Source organism: Pipistrellus hanaki (assembly GCF_964339955.1).
Source record: "Pipistrellus hanaki genome assembly, chromosome: 7".
NCBI classification, from domain to species: domain Eukaryota; kingdom Metazoa; phylum Chordata; class Mammalia; order Chiroptera; family Vespertilionidae; genus Pipistrellus; species Pipistrellus hanaki.
In genome coordinates this window covers 86,666,556-86,687,295 of record NC_140509.1, presented here as the reverse complement: position 1 = coordinate 86,687,295, position 20,740 = coordinate 86,666,556, and the positions used below count along the sequence as shown (strand labels likewise).

Genomic DNA, 20,740 nt, shown 5'->3' with positions numbered 1-20,740 from the left:
GCTGTCTAGCTCAGGTCAGCACCACGGACAGTGCATAACTTGCAGGAGAGACATGACCCTCAGCTGGATGGATGGCTGTGTGCGGCCTGCTGTAAGGCTGCAGCCTGTGGCACTCAGATGTGCTGATCCCCCGGCTCCCCCACTGGCTGTCTCTCCCCTCCCCTGTGCAGGCGTCCTGGCACGGCCTCCGCCTCCGGCCTGCAGGCGGGAGAGCTGGGCTCCGAGGCGGGAGAGTCATTGGATCTGAGCCATGGCTTCCTCACCTCACACGGCAAACCATCATGCCCCTTCAGTCATGGCAGGAAGCGTGAGATCGTCTGCAAGAACCTGCTCAGGGCCTGGCCCCTGCTCCCAGCCCTCAGGAGCGCGGCTCTCCGAGGGGAGGGGCGAGAGCAGCACGGGCGAGGGGTCCGTGTGCTCCTGGGGCAGCACTGTCCCCCCTGTTGGCCACGTGTGGGACTTGCCTGCGGATCTCCCTGGGTTAATCCAGCACTGCCTGAGAAGAGGATGGAACTGCTCTCATGTTTATTTACTTATATTTATGTTTAAAAAATATTTCTTTTATTGATTTCAGAGAGGAAGGGAGAGGGAGAGATAGAAACATCAACGATGAGAGAGAACCACTGATCGGCTGCCTCTTGCACGACCCCTCACCCTCACCATGGATCCAACCCACAACCCCGGCCTGTGCCCTGGCAGGAGTCAAACCATGACCTCCTGGCTCATAGGTCGACGTCCCACCACAGCCCCATGGGCGGCCTCTGTGCTGGGATGAGATGACAGGGCGGGGGGGCGAGCAAGTAATGAAGCCAAGCAGAGGGGTGCGACTTCTGGAATGTGTTCACAAAGGGGAGATCCGTTTGGTCATGTTGTCGGCCATGGAGAGCGGGCGGCACAGTTTAGATTCATTTCCAAACTGTGGGAGCGTTGCAGAGGAAGGAGACACACATATGAGGCCTCAGCAGACACCGCCCTACGGCGCTCCTGAAGTGACCGATTTCCATGGGGACCACAGACACCGGCCTTATCTCTGTTCCAAGACCAAGACCGAGACCGGTGCCGGTGCCACCGCCACGGAGAGAGCGCTCTGCTGTGTGTCTCACGTGTCAAAGCACGTCCAGCAGAACGCACCCGCCCGCCCGCCTCCCGGGGGAACACAGGCCGTGCTAAACGCTGGTCTTTTGGAGTCGGAGGCCCCGGAGCCTTCGGATTTGCGATCTGACAGTCACCGCGGATTCTCTCCACGCGGCTCACGCACGTAGAACGCATTTTAAATGCAAACAAAACGGAAACGTCTCCAATCCATTCCAGATAGCTTAATTCGTCGCGTCTGATCTTCTTTAACAGCATTTCACTGAATAAATTATTCAAAATCAAGGGCATTGATTGGCATAAAATGGATTTTTCTCTAGTTCACTCAGTAATCCCCAAATTGGCGAAAAATCAAGGTGGAGTACGACGGTTTCAGTTATAGTCAAATACATCTAAGAGATTATGTTATAAAAAAATCTAAGGACTATACTAAACAGCAAAGTATTTTTAAAAAATGAATTTTAACTAAAGCTGTGCAAAACCTTCATGGGAAAACTATTTCACTGTGAATGAAGTATGAAGAGAATGAAAGGAATGGAGATGTGATTTTTTATGAATGGAAAAATTCAATATCTCAAACAGGTCAATTTCCCACGCATTCTAATAAATTCAGAGCAACCCTGAAAGCAACCCCAGCCAGGCCTTCCCGGGGCCCCGGCAAGCTGACCCTCCAACCCAAGCGGAAGCACGAGAGGCGGGAGGAGGGAGATGATGAGGGAGGAGGAGGAGGGAGGGGAGCAGGCAGTGATGGAAGCAGAGGGGCGGGGGTTGCAGTGAGAGGAACTCAGGTCCGACGGCCCAGGCCAGGGGGCAAGTCCTCGGGGTGGGGCTGGCGCAGCCGAGCATCGGAGCACCCGTATGGGGACAATCGCGTTCCCGCCGCGCCATTCAGAAAAGTGAGAAACGGATCAGAGAGCAAAGAGGGAGAGCCAGAGCCTCATGTTTCAAACTGCTGCTGCTCAGAGCCGTCGGGAAATCCGTGCCACGTGCCACTGCCAGACCAGGCCTGCTGGATGCGCTGTGCACCCTCCTCCAGCCCGGGCCGCCTCAGGCGACAGGACCTGGGCAGCGTGAAGCGTGTCCCTGCACTGCGGACAGAGCCCCCGTCTCCCATGTCACCGGGACCTGCCAGTGGGAGCCCAATAACCGGGAGAATAAGTACATCTACTGTTTCTTAAGCCACGGAATTTGGGGTGGGGTGGGGTCTCGATGCGGTTACCTTGGCACAGCCGAGCTTAACCCAACTCGCTGTTCACCAACAGGGCACATGGGCAAAGGCAGCCGGGAAAACGTACCCAGAGGTGACTTCCCCTCATCCCCATCCCCTCCTCTCCCCCAATCCCAGGGAGCAACGTCTAAAACGACACTTTCCGAGGGCACGTCCGAGGGAGGTGGCGTCCACTCTGAGGTGAAGCTGGCGCCCACACTCCCAGCAGCCGAAACGGGTACTGAACACGAGGGAGGGGCTTCGGTGCGTTTCCTCCGGCTTCGTACGGGCCGGCCGGAGCCCAGAGCAATGGTCGGTGGAGTTCAGGGCTGGGCAAAAGCAGGGTTACACGCTACAAGCAGATCACACGCTAATGAACCCACCCTGGTGAACGCAGCAGTAAACGTGTTTCGTGTGCTCACCTCTGCAGACCTGCCTCTGCCCTCCCCTGTCCAGCTCCCGCCAAGGAGACGTGGGAGAGGGCGGTGTCAGAAAGGCCGGGTCCCCTCCTGTCTGCTCTCACCTGCTGGTCACCCTCACCGCCTCCTGTCTGTCCCTAGGGGGCGCTGCCACCAGTCGCACTGCACCATGCAGGGCTGTGAGCCCGGGCCACATGCACACCACTCAGAGACCCTGAGCAACGGCGATGGAGAGAACAGCCTGCCCGCTGTTCCACTTTAAGTAGAAGTTGGGTGTCAAAAGGGAAATTTGCTCCCATTCACTTTATAAATAAGGATTCTTGGCATTCTCATTCTTTTTTTTTTTTTTTTTTTTTTTTTTTTTTTTTTTTTTTTTAATTTTCCTTGCAAAAGACTCTTTCACTGAGCTAGGACTAGAAGGCTTGTCCTATTGCTTGGATAGGTGATTGATTGCATGTATTGATGAGCGCACTCCGAGGAATGCTACTAGCCCAGCCCCTTTTAAATGAAATACACATTTGCTAACTAGGTTTCTACTAAATGAAACCAGCCATACTCGTGAAAATAAGTTAAACATTTTTTCCTATGAAAAATAAAATAAATATTGTTTTTGAGTCCTCAGAGGTTTAGCTTCATTAGTATATTAAAAGTTAATATGCAGCAGAATAGTACTGCCATGCAATGTATCACTTACTTTAACCAGACCAACCAAACCGCGGCTTTCCGAAGCGGCTGTGCGTGGCTGCAGAGACAGGGATCTGGACGTGGGCCCTGCTCTCTGTCCATGTTCAGGATCTTCTAAGACACAACCGACTCAGCGTGTTTAAAGAACAAATTTAAAACAAATAATTGAACCAGCTTGCTGAGCACGCTCCATGGCAGGGCTGATGCCGGGAGGAAAGGCTTTTCCAAAGAGAAGACGTTTGCGTGGCGCTGTGAGCTTCCAGCACATCTAGTGCCGGGCTCACGTCTGACCCCTGGGATCCCGCACACGTCGCAGAGGGAGGCGAGAAGCCGGGAGGCTCCGTCCGCAGCCGAGGGCACCTCCCCCCCCCCCCCCCCCCCCCCCCCCCCCCCCCCCCGCCCAGGGCCGCTCCCAGAACCATCTACAGCCTCCCGGCGTTTACCTCAATGCTTTGAATTGCCTTCAGATTATTTGGAATGCTCTTATATTTAGTCTTTAAAGACACACTGTCTAGGTTTCTACTGAAAGAACAGATGGTATGACACAGCTATAAAATTTTATCATTGGGACTTTTATTTTTATATATACTTAAATATATTTTTATTGATTTCATATAAGAAGAGAGAGGGAGAGAGAGAGAAACATCAAGGATGAGAGAGACTCTTTGATTGGCTGCCTTCTGCACGCCCCTGACTGGGGATGGAGCCCACAACCCGGGCCTGTGCCCTGACCGGGAATTGCACCGTGACCTTCTGGTTCATAGGTTGACGCTCAACCACTGAGCCATGCCGGCTGAATGGGATTTGTAAATTATACTAGTAAATCCTTTAGAAATATATGTAAAGAGTTATTACCTGTGAAACTTGATGAAACGGTGACGCAGCACAGTTGCGGGGAGCAGCCGCACAGACCCCTGGTCTGGGTGCCAGGAGGCGCCACCCCTTCGCCGCGGTGTGGGGGTGCCAGGCGGTGTTCTGAAAGCTTCGCTATGTGAACTCCATCCGCGAACTGATTTCCAAGGTGAGCCCAACCACGGCCCCCCTTTCGGGGGTAGGAATGAGGGGCGCAGGTGAGTCGATGCCCTGAACAGAGCCACGGTGCTGCCGGTGCCGTGCGGAGCCAGGAGGCTGCGCAGGCTGGAGCCAGCAGCCCGCACCCCCAGATCCCCCCACAATGAGCCCCTCTGAGCGCCGCTGGGGTGCTCGCAGCTTCTCTTCAGAGGAGTCTTCCCGCCCGGCTGAGAGAGACCAGGCTTCCTGTGCGCTGGGCCTGGGGATGGTCCGGACTCAGGCTGCGCCCTGACCGGTGCCCACAGAGTCACCGGGCGTTTTGGCTCGTCCCCGCGCGGGAAAGACGAGTGGAGACCCTCCCGCTCTATGGGTTCTGTCCTGAGCTCTGCCGAGCGGCCTCGGCAGGGCCGCGCTCCCGTGTCGGGGAGGAAGGGAGGCCGAGAGGCGAGGCACAAAGGCGGGCTCTGCCCTTGGGCCAGGCTCGGCTCCCGCAGCACCAGAGGCTGCTCTGGGGGGGGGGGGGGGGGCGGGGGGCTGCAGAGGGGTTTCTGCTCCCTGGTTAAGCCAGGCAAGCCAGCAGCATCTGCTCCTGCACACGGAACATGTTTGTTTACAAGCGGAGAGAGGAGGCGACAGGCTGATGGGGAACAGACAGGACCCGAGGGCTGGGCGGGCGCCTTCTAAGCCGGCGGTGCCAGGTGCGGGGAGAAACACCCGCCGATGGTCCTTCCGGACTCGCCGACGGGGTTTTGCAAATAAAGTCCCATTGGGCCCATGGCAACCCTGTTAGCTTCTCTACGAATTTCTGACTCAAACGGCGTCGTTAACACAGATTAGCACGCTCTGTGGCCCGTGAAGGAGGACGCGCCCTCTCTCCAGGCCCTGCCTGCACACCCCACCCCCACCCCTTCGAGGAAAGCTGAAGCCACCAAGGGGCGGAGGGCAGACTGAGCCACTGAGACTGTGCAGACGGACAGACGGACGGGGAGCAGAGGACCCACCGCTGTTCCCAGACCCTCCGTCAGGAGCCCCCACCCCCGTGTTACTTTCCTCTGATGCGGGTATGGATGCCCAGGGCCGGCTGGGGGTCAGCACTGATGTCAGGGGCAGACGAGGGCTGACACCCAGCGAGGGACACTGGAGTTTGATTTCCAGCCTCAGGATGGCCTGAGTCTGACTCAGCCTGAGTGGGGACGGGGGCTGCAATCCTGCCCCCAGCACTGCAGCCCCAGGTGAGGGGCTGGGGCCGTGGGCGATGCTCTCTCGGGGGACCGACGCCTCTAGTGAAGCCAGTTCGGGGCCCACCCTCCCGCTTCGCTGACAAACTCGGAAACATGGCCGTCCCCCTCACACGGGCAGCCGCGCCTCCGGGCCACAGACCGCGGGGCACAAAGCAGCCCTCCTCTCCCGCAGCCCTGGCCGGTCCCCGGGAGAAGGGTGGGCCTCCTCTCGGTCCCACAGCCCGCAGGCCAGCGCCTGAGTGCGGGCTCCGCCGGCGGCCGCTCTGTCGGCCCCCGGGCCGCACCCGGGCGCTGAGAGGCAGGCGCAGCTCACACACCCTCCGTGGGCTTACAAGGATCAGGTCTCCCCTCGGAAGGCAACCCCCAGTGAGAACCTGCACTATCAGGAAAGAAAAATCAGGGCATAAGCATCCACTCAGATGCAGAATATGATTCCTTCCCGTAAACGAGTGCCCCTCAGGCATTTAAATATATGATTCAATTTGTTAAGATTCGATTTGCACACCACGTGCCGGGAGCTCGTTTATTAGGGAAACGAGAGGCACCTGGGCGCGCAGGCCGCTCCAGAGGGGGTCCCGCACGTGGGCGGACACGGAAGGACGAGGCGGCGGGGCGCAGGGGTCACCCCAGCGACACAGGGCGGCCGGAGGAGCGGACGGGACGTGGCAGGAAGGCCGGAGACACGGAGACCGTTCGAGGGTCCTAGTTCCCCGGCACCCACCGAGCCGGGCTCCCGACCAGACCCCCCGGTGCTGACCAGGCCCCTACGCTGAGCAGGGCCCTGCCAGCCCAGGCCGTGGTCACTGAGCTGGAGGTGACTGACCTGCCCAGGGGGAGTCCCTTTGCATAACCGCATCGTTAGCATGAATGCCTGTGTTTCCTTCTCATCTCTGGGAGAACCTCCTTCCTGAAGCCCTCCCCTCCCCCCCGCACCACCCTTGGGTGGGAACCACATGGATGCACCAGTGTCTGCAGGCCCTGAGAAAGCAGGTGCAGGGGGTGCTGGGCACGGGAGGGGGGACGGAGAGAAAAGGTGGGAAGTGGGGTCTCTGCTATGGGGACCCCTCTCCTCTCCTGGGGGACCCCAGCGTGGGGGTGGGGAGTGATGGGGGCGCACCCTGACTCTCAGGGACAGCCAGCTCTGAGGCTGGGAGGGGAAGGTGGGCTGAGGAGGGAGGGAGACGCTGTGCCAGAGGACATGGGGGGGGCGGGTGGGGTGAGGAGCCGCCGGCTGGGACCCGCGTGGGAAGGGTGAGCATTCCTCCTTCCTCTGGAGCTGGAGAAACACGCGGAGAGTGACAGCTCGCTCGGGCCACAGGGCCCGCCCACACGGAGCAGTGAGGGCACCGCTCCGCTCAGCTGCCCGGCGGCCACGCAGAGGCCGTGCCCGGCAGCTCCTGGGCCTCATTAGAGAGAAGGAGGAGAGAGCCTGAACCCCAGCGCGCTCTGGCCAGCTCCCCCTGACGGTGACCCCGGGTGCCCGGAACTCAGGGGGCCTTGCCACGTGAGACGGACAGACAGGAGGATGGACGGACGGACGGACGGATGGACAAAGGCTCGCTGGTGATGCCCGCACCTGGCATGGAGGCCGTGGGACGGCCGGAGCCTGGGGTAGGGGGAGGGCGGGCGGAAATGAAGGTGCAGATGAAAAGCAATCCGATCGGCAAGTGGCTGGCTTCAGAGCGAAGGGGCGGAGCTGGGGAGGGTCCTTCGTGTGGTCGGGAAGGCTGTCACGCAGTCACACATGTTCCTCGGCAACGCGTGACCTGCCACCGAGTCCGGCTGGCTGGCCGTCCAACAAGTGGTCACCGCAAAACGGAGGGAATCAACCACCACGCCAGTGCCTGCTGCGGTGCTGACCCCGGGCTGGGCCAGCGCGGCCTCTGCCCGCGGACCTGCGTTTCCGGCCGTGAGACCAGGGCCGCCTCCGTTCATGAAGTGTGTGCGGCTGGCCCGCACCCCACACAGGGCCACTTACACCAAATCTGAAACCGATGGCAGAGAACTGTCCACAGGGATTAATTTTTCACGCTTTGAGGGACACAGAATTCCTAAACCTCTAGGATGTAGAGTGATTTGAAATGGAAATGTGTGTGAGAAGAAAGGACTAAATTTTAAGCGATGCGTTATGATTCCGGAGAAACTGATAGAGAACAGGAGAAACAAAAGCAAGTATGGCGGCCCTGGCTGGTGTGCCAAGTGGGTAGAGCGTCAGCCTCAGGACTGAAGGGTCCCAGGTTTGATTCCGGTCAAGGGGACATGCCCAGATTGTGGGCTTGATCCCCAGGGTGGGGCATACAGGAGGCAGCCGGTCAATGATTCTCTCTCATCATTGATGTTTCTATCTTTCCTTCTCCCTTCCTCTCTGAAATCAATAAAAATATATTTTAAAAAAGAAATTACAGCAAATGCATACTGTCTTGAAATGTCAATGTGAGGCAGGAGTTAAGACTGAGTCTCAGTATTTTGGACTATGACAAAGAAAAGGTGGACCTTGTTCAAAACCCATCAATTACACATGCGGTGCGCCAAAACACACACCTGGGACCCGTGGGAGCGGTTAATAACGAGGGGCCCACGTACAAGGAGAGAACCGAGTGGGAACCCCACAAGGAAGGCAGAAGCCGGAGGGGACGGTGGGGGAAGAGGATGCTGGTTACACCAGGAAAGAACTGTCTCAGCTGCTGTCCCTCCCAGGCCCGGCATTGGCGTTCATTCCCGTAGCCTGATTACCCATGGCCCCTGCCTCGGAGCTACAGGGAAAGCCCACGGCTCTCCTCGGTGTCCTTCCCGTACACGTAGTGACTTCCCGTTTCTCACCATAGTTCTCTCCGCATTAACAAAGAGAAGCAGTCCTTGTGGATTAGACTTCAATCTCTCCATCTACTAACTCCTCTGTGCTCCTAATCCCATCCGTGCCCTCTCTCCCCCCCTCTCTCTCTCTTCTCTCGCTGAATACTCCAGCTGAGCATCTACCATCCCATCCTGAAGACAGAGTAACTTTTTCTAGATCACATTAGCAATGCCTCTCCCCCAGACTTAGAGAGTGAAACGGGGTCTTTCCTCCCCCATTTTACTCCGAATTCACATTTCAGGGACGATCCCACGAGCTCTCCTTTCCGAAGCGCGTTTCCTGCCGTTGTCTGGGATCCTCTGAAGTCTAGCTGACGACGAGGGCTTCTGGCAGAAATCAGCACTGTCAGCAAAGCTGCCTTTTTTTTTCTTTTTTCCCACCAAGAACAGTAACTCCCCACAGAGCGCTGCCCGCGTCAGGACGGAAGCCTGCCTTCCAACGCTCTTACATGATCGTGTCCACGTGGCGCTGCAGGCAGGCTGAGCCATCCAGCGGGAGTCTGTGCATGCTCTGATCTCGGCTCAGCAGAGCTTTAATCATATATAACATGTGCAGTAAAGTTCCCATTACTGTACATGCTATATTTTTATTAAAACCCTTTTTATAAACTGTAAATTTATAAAAAGGGTTTTATAAATGTCCGCTCCCCCTTCCACGTGGACAATGTCGTCCGTGCCCTCTGAGAGACTGACGGACAGCCAGCCAGCGACTTACTCTCTCTGCCTTCCTTCCGGCGTCAGTCACGTTAGTTCAGAAAACCGGCTCCCTCCTGGTTCCGTGAGGGTTTGGTAAGAGGATTCGTGATGAGCGTTTAGCCCGGGTCTGGTGTACGGATAACAGGATGTGCTGTCCGCTAGGGTTGAGACAGTTAAATAACACAGTATCTTGGGACAAATTAATAAGGAAGCAATCTCATAAAAGATAGTTAGGAATCGCTACCCTATGAACATAATTGGCAGAACAATTGTCAGAGATTTATATGAATGAAATACATACTTTAAGCAAGTAATCAATTCCAAGAACAATTTGTTTTTAATCCTCACCCAAGGATATTTTTTCCCCATGGATTTCTAGAGAGAATGGAAAGCAGAGAAGAGGCAGGGGAGAGAGAGGAGTATTTACGTGAGAGAGACACATGGTTCTATTGCCTCCCACATGCGCCCCTAACTGGGGATGGAGAACTGGCACCAAGATACGTGCCCTTGATCAGGAATCAAATCCGAGACCCATCTTTGGTTTGACAAAGATCACAAGATCATGTCACAAGATTGCATATTAATAATCCCTGGCCTTGATGATAGATTCCTAAAAATATTTATCTTCTGGCATAAAATGCTTTCAACAGCATCTCTTCTACCAAATACACCATTTTTCAATGCCCTAACATGGAACCCCTTCCCCTGAGCACAGCACGTTGTAGACTTAATGATACCAACGTCTGCTTTTTAAACTTGCCAAACTTTAAGCACTTGTTTTCTGGTTGAGCATTTTTGGAGCCAAACAAATCAAGCTGTTGTAGCTGCAAGAGGAATATCTAAGTGCTAATAATATTAATGGCATGGCTTCACAGTCAGTTTTACATTATACATGCCAAAGACTTTCAACCAAGAAATTAAACAGTAATTAGAACTTATCTTCCAATTACAATCTAAGGCTGTTAATTCCTCAGATGTGTTAGATTACATTTCACAGGTTTTTATAATGGAAATTCGTGCATAAGAAATCTTTCATTTATCAGGCATGCTTGGTATTTTATGCACTGGGCATAGCAATTATTTATTTAGTGAAACTCAGCTATATCAATACTAAAAATCATTTGTATGCTCAGTGATTATTACCTTGAAATAATTTTCTTGGAAATGAATTATGCTCATTTAAAAATATGGGGAACTAAGAGAAATTTAATAAATTTTTTTAAATAAAGGTAGGCAGCACATTCTAAGAAAAAAAATAGGCTGACTTTCAAAAAGAGGCTTCTGGAAGGACTTTGCCATGATGCAATAGCAAATGCAGATAAAGGCCACGTTTTAGACAATGTCGTAGATAGTGTAGGGACACCTGTTTTGTGTCATTATCAACATTAGGAGAACACTGCTCTCTGTGACCTGCACTGTGCCTAACTCAATGTCCCTGTTCGGCAAAGTAAGTGAAGACCAGGTGGCAAGAGCAGCTGTAATCTATATGCCCCTGGAAGTTGGGAAGAATTATGGGGGAACTAGGTGATTAGTTAGGATACAAAGGTGTGAACTATCCCACCTGGAACCATTTGTCTTCTGTTAAAGAACTAAGTTTGAAAACAGAAACATGTGCAAACTGAATTACCTACAAGTAAGTTTACCTACAAGTAAGTTTAGCCCTAACCAGTTTGGCTCAGTGGGTAGAGCATTAGCCTGCAGACTGAAAGGTCCCAGGTTTGATTCTGGTCAAGGGCATGTGGGGGTGTGTGCAGGAGGCAGCTGATCGATGTTTCTAACTTTCTATCTTTCTCCCTTCCTCTCTGTAAAAAATCAATAAAAATATATTTAAAAATAAATTTGTTTCATATCTTATTATAATTTTTTTGAATTAATCTAGACATGGATGTTATTATTTTAACTTTTCCTATCAGATAATTCTGAAATAACCATCAAACATGACTAGCCAATAGAAAAACAATCCAGATTCATCAAACAAAGAAAATTGATTGAATTGTGAATTTCAAAAAAATTATTAAGTATCAGTTGCACATAGAGTTGAGTGACTACTATGTGCTTAATTAATCTGTTGTGTGAACTGAGTTGTACTTTGTCTATTGCAATAATTAAACTGTTCTTACAAAATCTATTTTATTCTTCTTTCCTAATCCTATATAATAAAAGCCTAATATGCTAAATCTGGTCATCTAGTTGGCCGTTCAACCAATCAAAGTGTAATATGCTAATTATATGGTAAGGCCACGCAAATGCTCACTATGATGTGCACTGACTACCAGGGGGCAGACGCTTAACCCTACCGGGTTAGCTTGCTGCTGGGGTCCAGCCAACTGGGACTGAGTGAGATGGGCCAGACATGCTCTGGAGCCCTCCTGTGGTTTCTCCCCAGCTGGCCAACCTCCCACATCCCTCTTCAGCCCTGATCGTGCACTGGTGGGGTCCCCTGGCCTGGCCTACGCCTTCTGGCAATCTGAACCCCTCGGGGGATGTTGGAGAGCCAGTTTTGGCCCGATGGTGGAACAGCCGGTCGCTATGATGCGCACTGACCACCAGGGGGCAGACACTTATTGCAGGAGCTGTCCCTGGTAGTCAGTGAAGCCGGGCTCACAGTTGGAGCACAGCAGCAGGAGTGGGAGGCTCTCCCGCCTTTGCAGTAGCGCTAAGCACGTTCAACTGACGGCTTAGGCCTGCTCCCCGGGGGATGAAGCCGTCAGTCACACATCCCCCAAAGGCTCCTGGACGCAAGAGGGTACAAGCTGGGCGGAGGGACCGCCCCTTCCTGCAGAGTGCCCGGAATTCGTGCACCAGGCCTCTAGTTTCATTATAATACCACCATTATTTTGTTTTACTTTCATAAAGTGAGGGCTATCATTTAAAATTCATCGTTTTGAAATAACAAAATAAAGTTTACTGAAGAGTGAAGCCCACAACTTGCTTTACAATGTTAATTTGCTGACCGCTGTTTTGTAGAGATGGAGAAATGCCTATTTTGCATCTATGAATGTCTTTGTTTTTAAAAATGTGTGTGAATGTCCACGACCACGCAGCTCGGAGTCATCTAACCCAGAGGCACGTCTGTGACAGGGGTTGGCTGTAGAAGGTACCAGATCCTTGGAAACGCAGCCCTGGGCCTGGCCCTTCTCCCTGTGCCATCTGCGTCCACGACCAGGAAGTGGGCAGACATGCTGGCCCCAAGATCGTGAGCAGGAGGAAGAGAGATTCCAACGCTCTTAGGAATCTCTCACACTAACTCGGATTTGGATCTGACTGCCCTGAGGGACTTGGGCAGAGCACTGACCCCTTTTTGGTATACAGGCCCCATGCTCCCCGTGGCAGGGCTGGGCGAAGCGGCACAGAATCACCCTCCAGAGGATGGGTGGTGCGCGGAGCTCACTCCTTTATTGCCCGTTTTGAGGATAGCCGCCGCCTCCCTCCGCAGGCAGAAGGAGACTCAGCCCATGGCCTCAAGGCACATTGTGTACATGTTTACATTTCTCAAAAGGGATGCTGACAGCTTAGTTGGCAACATGTGGGTCTTTCTGCTGGGGCGGCAACGTGTGGGTCTGATGCCCCTGACAAAGACAGAGCTCTGCGTTCGGGTTATGACCCTCTGTGCTCAGGGCTTCGGACCGGGTGAGCTCGCTGCTGGCGTTCAGTGTGCGGAGGTGTTCTCAAGCTGTCACTGATCCCCGCTCCGCAGTGGAAATGGATGCTGTGAAAACATGTTTGCTTCGTGCTGCATATGATTTGTGGAGAAGATGGCAGCCGCCGCTTTGATCAGACAGCTCCTGATAATTGTGGATGCGGATCAATGAAACTCCCATTTACTCTGGGACTTCAGAAAAAGAGAGCTGTTGATCGTCACTACCTCCGAACCACTACTTCTGGCAGAGCAATTTGCACGCCCGGGGCACCTGGCGCCCAGGTTGGGACGGGGACCTATGGATGTCAGAGGCTTGGCGGTGGCTTGATTCTGTCACATGACCTTTGACAAGTTCTAAGTTGCTTTATCTTAAAGCGACTCTGACAGTTCCCAAAGGAACTTAGCCTGTCCTGGCTCTTGCCAGGCGGTGGGACTTTTAGGTGATGCTGATGGAATGACTTAGGAGTACAGCCTGTGTAGGACAAGGAGCCACAGTGTGGAACTCAGACCACCCCCGCTCACAGGCTGATTCAGTTCTGCCGGGGGTGCCCCTCCTTTATCCCCGCTGACCCTCTGAAAGACACGTTCACGTCCTGATATCTCTCTCCGCTTGTGTAGAACCACTGGCTCCTTCCATAACGTGGTTCAGCTCTGACATAACAACAGAAACCTTCCTGTCACACCCATTCAAGGCGGTTCATATTCTGAGCCTGCCTGAGTTTATCACGGCGTGGGGGAGGGGCAGCTGAGCTATGCTACCTTTGCAAAGTGTTGAGAATTAATTTTGCGTCCTCGTGAACACATACTCCCAGGTCCCAGTCTGCCCGGGGATGACAGGCACACCCTGAGTGACGGAAGAATTATTACTCTGACACGAGTTTCTGTGAAAGAGAGGCTAAGGGACTGCTTGGCTATAGGAACCAAACAGCCCCATTCGCCTGCCTCCTTAGGCTTTTATTCTAGCAACAATAGCCGTCAGGGGGCCACTACGAGGTCAGGACCAAAGAAACCACATGGATCACGCAGAGTGGGACCAAGCCCCTCCCACAGAGGAAGCACCTGCTTCTGGGGGTCCCCCCTCCCCGTGGCGCACCCAGAGCCCAGCATGCACATGTGGCCCCGTGGGACTCCTGGTCTAAGAGGGCATCGAGTCAACAGAGCCCGGGGCAGACCCAGGCCCCCCAAGTCTGCGGCCCTGCTAATCTGTTAGGATTCCGGTTAGGATTCCCTTTCGCTTACACCAACGGGCCAAGTCTGCACAGAGGAGGAGCTGAGGGACACGCGGTCATACAGTCACTCCATCCTCACCTTCAGGAAGTGCGGGCGGGCAGTTCTAGCACGTTCCTCCACACGCCCCTGGATAAGATGCTTCCAAACCTAATAACCTAATGACTTCAAAGGAACTTTGAAGTAAATTTCTAAAATGTAAATCCATAGACTCAAAATTGTACAGGATTCCACGGGGGAAAAGGCTCAATTCCAAAATTAAATTGAAAGCTCTGTGAAGTAGCCTGAACACAAGTCAATTACGAAACAGAAAAGCTACAGATCTGGGGGTAAACTGTCAGCTCTGCGGAGTCCATCAGCATTTTAAAGGACTGTGAGCACGGGTCTCGCAGAATCGGGAATATCCAGGAGGACTTATGTCCCGTCCACCAAGAGCACTCAGGTTCTCACACAAGTTCTTTTAAAAGAAGTGTTTCTATTTTCTATTGAACTTCAGGGTTAAAGAGCTGATACAAATATAACATTTTGTAAATTTGGTGCATCCTCATTACCTCTTTGTTGTTTATAGAACCTTTATCCTAACGACCTCAAACTAAAACGGCCCACTGTCCACTCCTGGTAAGAAGGATACAAAATGGCAGACTGTTTCTACAGAGGAAGTCTGCACAGCAGCAAAAAGGAATGCACGGCTGCTGATGAGACAGTGATGGCGCTCCTACATATGTCCTTTTACATGAATACAACACATGTGTGCAGAGTAAAACAAACACCTGTAGAGTTTTGAAACCCATGAGACTAGAATTCTCTGTGTTTTCAGAATGTGTCTGAATTGAAGTGGGAAAGTTAAACGTCTCTTCCATGGGCTTTTACTAACCCATCAAGGCCTACATCCCAGCCCCACACCAGGTATCTGGCTAGTCTAAGGCTATCTGAGTCCCATACATGGGAACATGCCATGTCATAATTACCTATGCATGTTCCATGACATAAACACACTGCTGTTAGAGTCGCTGATACTCGGGGTGGGGGGAGCTCTGAACTGTCCCAGGTGTTCCCTGCTTCAGGGCTGTCGGCACAGTTACCAGTGCAGGCCTCACTTCGAGGCCTGCCCGGAGAACAGGGTCACTGCAGGTCACTGCCAGCCCCCTGCCTGTTTCTCACATGCCATGCCTGCACCATCAACCCTGAAGCCCCGTCCCTGCAGGCCGTGCACCGAATACCCTGTTGTCTAATTCTATGTGACTGTGAACAGCACTCGCAGGAGGACGCGGGAGAGGAGACACTGCTGTTCTGGAAGCTCTTTGTTCTCTTTCGCCCCAAAGCAGTCCCTGGGGAGGCGCCCATGTTAGACCCCTCTCCCCCCGCCCCCAATTCACGATTCGGAGGAAAGAAACAAGCCCGCAAGCTGAGACACCAGAGTGGGCCTTCCAACCGCACCCTGATCCGGGGAGCCCTGCCGCTCACACCAGCTCCTTCTGTAACTGTGACACTCCCCACCATTGGCACGGGTCCGAGTGTGGAGCTTACGGCAGGAAGGGGTGGATTTGAAACCCAGTGGCCCATGAACGAACCCCATTTGGCCACCTACCTGGCCTTTGGCAACCAGGGGAGTGACGGGTCCTGTGAGACAGAGGGGGTCACTGCTGGGGGACCAGAGGCCACGCCTCACTCACAGGCCCAGTCACCCAACAGTGGACATAACACACTCAGCCCCCTGCTCTGTCGATATATAATCATGCACACAGGATTGCCACATTTGTATATAATTCTATATAATAAAAGCCTAATATTCAAATTGACCAATCTGCCCATGACTAGTCACTAATAACGTGCACTGACCACCAGGGGGCAGACACTCAATGCAGGAGCTGCCCCCAGCCTGCAGTCCCCAGGCTGGCCAAATGGGTGCCAGTGCCCACCCCTCCCCCCCATCATCCCACTGGTCACCCTGCAGAGGGAGGTGACCAGTGATGGTTGCGGGGGATGGCACCAGAGAGCAGGCAGCACCAGGCCAGCCAAAGAGGATGTGAGTGAGGGGCCCCAATCACCTTCAGTCACCCCACAGATGGGCCCCGATTGCCGGCCAGGCCTAGGGACCCTACCTGTACTTGAATTTCGTGCACCGGCCTCTAGTATCATATAACAACTGACACACACCATACTGCAGATGTATAGACGGCCGTGCGATCATCATGGCCGCCTACTTTACTGCCCAGGTGCCCCCAGCTTCGGGGGAAGGGCCTCTGGGCACGTTACCTCGGGTTGTCATGCCAACCCGACAGGAAAGGCCTGTCCCCGCCCCTCGGTGTGACGAGAACGTGCACGTTCAGGGAGGTGACAGGACGGCCTGAGCGCATCATTCGGGCTGTGGGTGCTGCTCTCTAACCCGCCTTTCAGCTCCCACCCCAGGCTCCTCGGCTGCGGTTCCTTTCAAACGGTGGCCTCCTAAAACCTGGGCACCTGCTGGTCATAAACAGAACCGCCCAGCCATTCCTCCCTCGGAACCGAGCGGAGACCAGGCGCTGGCTGTGCGTTTGTGCCCTGGGGCCCTGCGATGGGGACAGCGGGCTGCAGGTCCCCGGAGACGCCTGCCCGCCCGCCCGCCCTCCGCGCCCCCCGGTGACTGACTGCACCCTGGCCGGGCCCTGGCTGCTCAGCTCTGCTCATCTCAGAGAAAGCCCCGGGCATTCCCGAGGACAGGAAAGCACAGGCGGCAGTGGGGGCGGGCTGACGCTGTGCTTCCAGGGACGGACAGAAGGACAGGCCGAGGCACCTGCGGAGCATTCTCTCCTTCGCCCGTTTTCTCTCCCTGTCACTCACACCTGGTCTCGTTCTCGAAAAGGTGCTGCTGTGGGGCTTGAGAGAAGCGTGTTTGAATCTGAATTTAACAAGGTGCTGATTTGCACGGGAGAGGAGAGGAGAGGCGAGGAAACAGAAGCGTGTGAAACTGTCCTCACACACACTGATACGGAAGATAAACGCTCCTCCCGATGCGACACGCTGGAAACATCTCCCGTCGTTTTAACTGTAAATACAGATGTCTGCACTGAGCACAGCTGCCTGCATAAAACAGGTACGGATGGTCCTGTGAGTACGAGGGAAATATCCATCATCAGAAAACAGGGCTTATTAAAATGCGATTAGAGCTGAATGATCCTGACAGCGAGAAGACCACCGTCCCGGGAAGCCCTGTGAGGAGCGCCTGCCATGAGGGCCGGTCTCCCTTCACAGGGCCGTGAAGAGCAGCCTCAGCGTCGCAGCTGCGAGGCCCCGGGTTCTACCCCGGCCCTGGAGACAGAGCACGCCGCCCTGGCAGGTTTCCCGAGGAGGAATGAGGCCGAAGCTACTACTGCTCCCCCTCCAATTCCGGACGGCGTCATCGGAAAGAGCTGGGTGCGAGCTCCCGGCGCACGCGCTCAGAAATGTGCCACCATGATCAGGCGTGTTTGGGACCAAGGAAAGCCATGGGGCACGCTCTGAACGGCCCACGCTGGTAACATCCAGACCGGGATGCCCTCCTCAGGCACTCACTGCCCTGAAGCACGGGAGCATGTGCGAGGCCAGGGCTTTATACCGGGTGTAAGCGGAGGGTGGAGAGGCGGCTGTGCTTGTTGGCTCGACTGAGCTCCAGGGACCTGTCCGTCCGTCTGTGGCAGCCGCACTGCCTCCTTTGATATTTCCTGGAGGGGGCGGGGGAGGGAGGTGCTAATGTCCTCTGAATATCACAGTGCTGCTTCTTTTCACACAGGATCTCAGTCCCAGAGCCCGGCGCGGTGGCGGGGAGGGGCCTCCTGGCCGGGGGGGAGGGGGGGCACAGAGGAATGTGTATGTGGGGGAAGCTGGGCACGGGCAGCGGGAGAACGGGAACAGGATGGGAATCACAGGGCTCCGGGCGGGCGATGGGGAAACCACGGAGAATGTTCGCTGCAACTGTGGGTGGCTGTGCCTGATCTTCCAATTCTTTACTATCTCTACTGTCATCGCCAGCTCTCTCTCATCATCTCTGTCTCTCTCATCTCTGTCTCTATCTCATTTCTGTATCTCTCTCTCTCTCTCTCTCTCTCTCTCTCTCTCTCTCTCGTTAATTAGAATCTATAATGGATGTCCTTAGGGTTTTCTTTATGAACCATAATTAAACAGTATGCACACGTGGACTCATTCCATAACTCCCTGGATATCTGGTGCCGCCGTTCAGAAAAAGACAGTTCTGAATCAAGAATGCTGATGAGTGCTTTCCCTCCAGTCAAAATGCTGCGACTCAGACTTGAGTTGAGGCCTGAGACACAGCCACTGACCCCGGCTCCTCCTCTGGGAGAGACGGCCCTCTGCACGCTGTGAGGGCCCAGCGCACCGGGGCTCCGGGGCGGCGATCAGCACCCGCCTCGGACGTGCCGAAGGCCCCGCAGCCCCGGGGCCCGCCACTGCATTCGGGGGACCAGGCACAGGGCTGCTCCGGAAGGCCGCGGAGCGCGCTGAGGACGCCTGATGAAGCGGACTCGGAAGGGAACTTTAGGAATAACACATCCTGCCTCCGAAGACAGGACGGGCTGGGGGAGGGGCCCTGCTCTGGGTTCAGGGGTCGGTTTCTGTGTCAGTGAGAGGATCGCTGGAGACAGTCGGACACGGTCCCCATCACCCACCGGCTTCCGCCAGTGGACAGCGGCTGTGACCGGCGCTGGCGGGCCTGTGCCGTGAAGTGTGCAACTTCGAGGTCAGCGACGTGAAAGGAAGCCACGTTCTCGAAGGGTCAAGAGGTAGGAAGTTCACTCACACCGCCGTGGGCCGACGCGGGCCCATCCCGCCGAGAGGCCCCGGCCTGCGGCCGCCGCTGCCGGGCCAGGCAGGTCCCCAGGCCCCGGCGCTGGCCCCAGCTCCCCCCAGCGACATTTTAAAAAGCAAATGTAGCAGCACATGTATTTCACACAGCACTCGCCATCACCCCACAGCCATAAATAATCTATTGTTCTACTTGTTTTGGAAATGGAAGGCATCTATTAACGCGCTCCGAACCACCCGAGCCAGAATTTAATAATATTGCTTTAAAAATTCATCTTAAATCAATAAAAACCACAGTTTTAACAGGAAGCACCGAAAGGCGGGATTGCTACCCAGAGAAAGGACACGCTCGAAGGCTACTAATGTATTCCGAAAACTATGAAACACACTTTACGACTTAATTACCGGGAGATCACGGCGCTGCTCCGGAGCCTCTGTGCGGCTGAGCGAGCCGCCCTGCGAGGACTGAGAAACCGGGCGGCTAATTCGCGGGCGGCCCCGGGGAGGGGGGGGCCATTATATCTGCAAAGGATGTTGCTGTCGATGCTACATCCCAACGCATCACTGGTGAGTCTGCCTCCTCCACCCACCCTCTTCTCCAGACCGAGGCCATCGGCTCCCGGGGTCACTCACGGTTCATGTTCTTAAAGATGTTCATGATGGGCAGGATCTGGCGGTAGTAGGGCACCAGGGCCTCGCCCACCATGTCCGCCGACACCACCAGGTGCTGCAGGACCTTGAGCGTGACACAGATGACCTGCCGGTTCCGCAGGTTCAGGGCGTCTGCACGGGAGGAAGGGACAGGCCAGAGTCAGAAGCACGGATTCCACAGCCACAGGGCGAACCGACCGGGGTCACCGGGGGGACGAGCCTCGTCCTTACAGCCCTAGCGGCGGGCTGCGGGCTCAGCACCTTAACCAGCATCTTGCTGGTTCGATCCACTAGCGATTCCTTCGCATCCCTACACAGGGGCTCATCGTCTCTCCCGGAAGCGGCGGTGATGGACAGTAGGCACCAAACAGAAGGCCAGCTAGTGTCTTGGGAGTGAAAGGACCCCAGGGAGGCTGACAGCAGGTGTGTTTCCGGTTAACAAGCCACACTACCCTGAAGACCATGAGACAAGCATTGACCTGGGAAGGGGGCCTGGGCCTCTGTGCATGTAGAAACCACAGGCTGGCTACAAACACCGAGCACGTTCTTGGAAGAGGTGAACGCAAGCCGACTACGTCTTACACTCTCAGGGAAGGAAAGCAACATTCAAATGTGTAGGACGTTAAAAGGAATCACCGTAAACAACTACAGGAGAGCGGAGAGCTGGCCAGAAAGGACCTCGGAGAGCACAGACAGGCGCACGTGCAGAAGGACGGGGCCGGGAGGTGCCACGTGCTCCCTCCAGCGAGGAGGTCAGAGCTGGGACCAGGGCGCCGTCACTGGCTGCGTGAACTTGGCGGCCGACACCCCACCCGTCCTCGGTCCTAGCCAATCGTGGGAGCCTGTTACTGACGCGCTAAACAGGGGTCCTCAAACTTTTTAAAGTGGGGGCCAGATCACGGTCCCTCAGAGAGCTGGAGGGCCGGACTATATGAACTACTAATTCCTACTGTAACACCTTGGCTGCGCTCACTGCCCAAAAAACCTGGCGGGCAGGATCAGACTCCCCTGGGGGCTGCATGTGGCCTGCGGGCCGTAGTTTGAAGACCTCTGCGCTAAGATGACTGCCCGTTCTCAGGGTATGGAGAGGAGCTATAGAGAGCACAAATTATAGAAGATCAAAGGTGTGACTCACACCCTGTGAGGCCCCAGACTATTGCAAGGTGAAGTCAAAGACTCTTATTAGTTAGATGTTCTCCCCTTCTAAGAAAAGGATAAAGAAAGGTTGGCCATGACCTTAAAG

At 54.6% G+C, this 20,740-nt stretch overlaps 1 protein-coding gene across 1 annotated transcript in view; it reads right to left on the bottom strand.

Annotated features, from left to right (window-relative positions):
- The window catches only part of PACRG (parkin coregulated), a 227,983-nt gene that overhangs the window by 74,948 nt on the left and 132,295 nt on the right, over nucleotides 1-20,740 (bottom strand). The window contains exon 4 of the mRNA XM_084890917.1: nucleotides 19,480-19,629. Within this exon, the coding sequence (XP_084747043.1) occupies nucleotides 19,480-19,629 (150 nt within the window). The remainder of the gene's footprint in view (nucleotides 1-19,479; nucleotides 19,630-20,740) is intronic.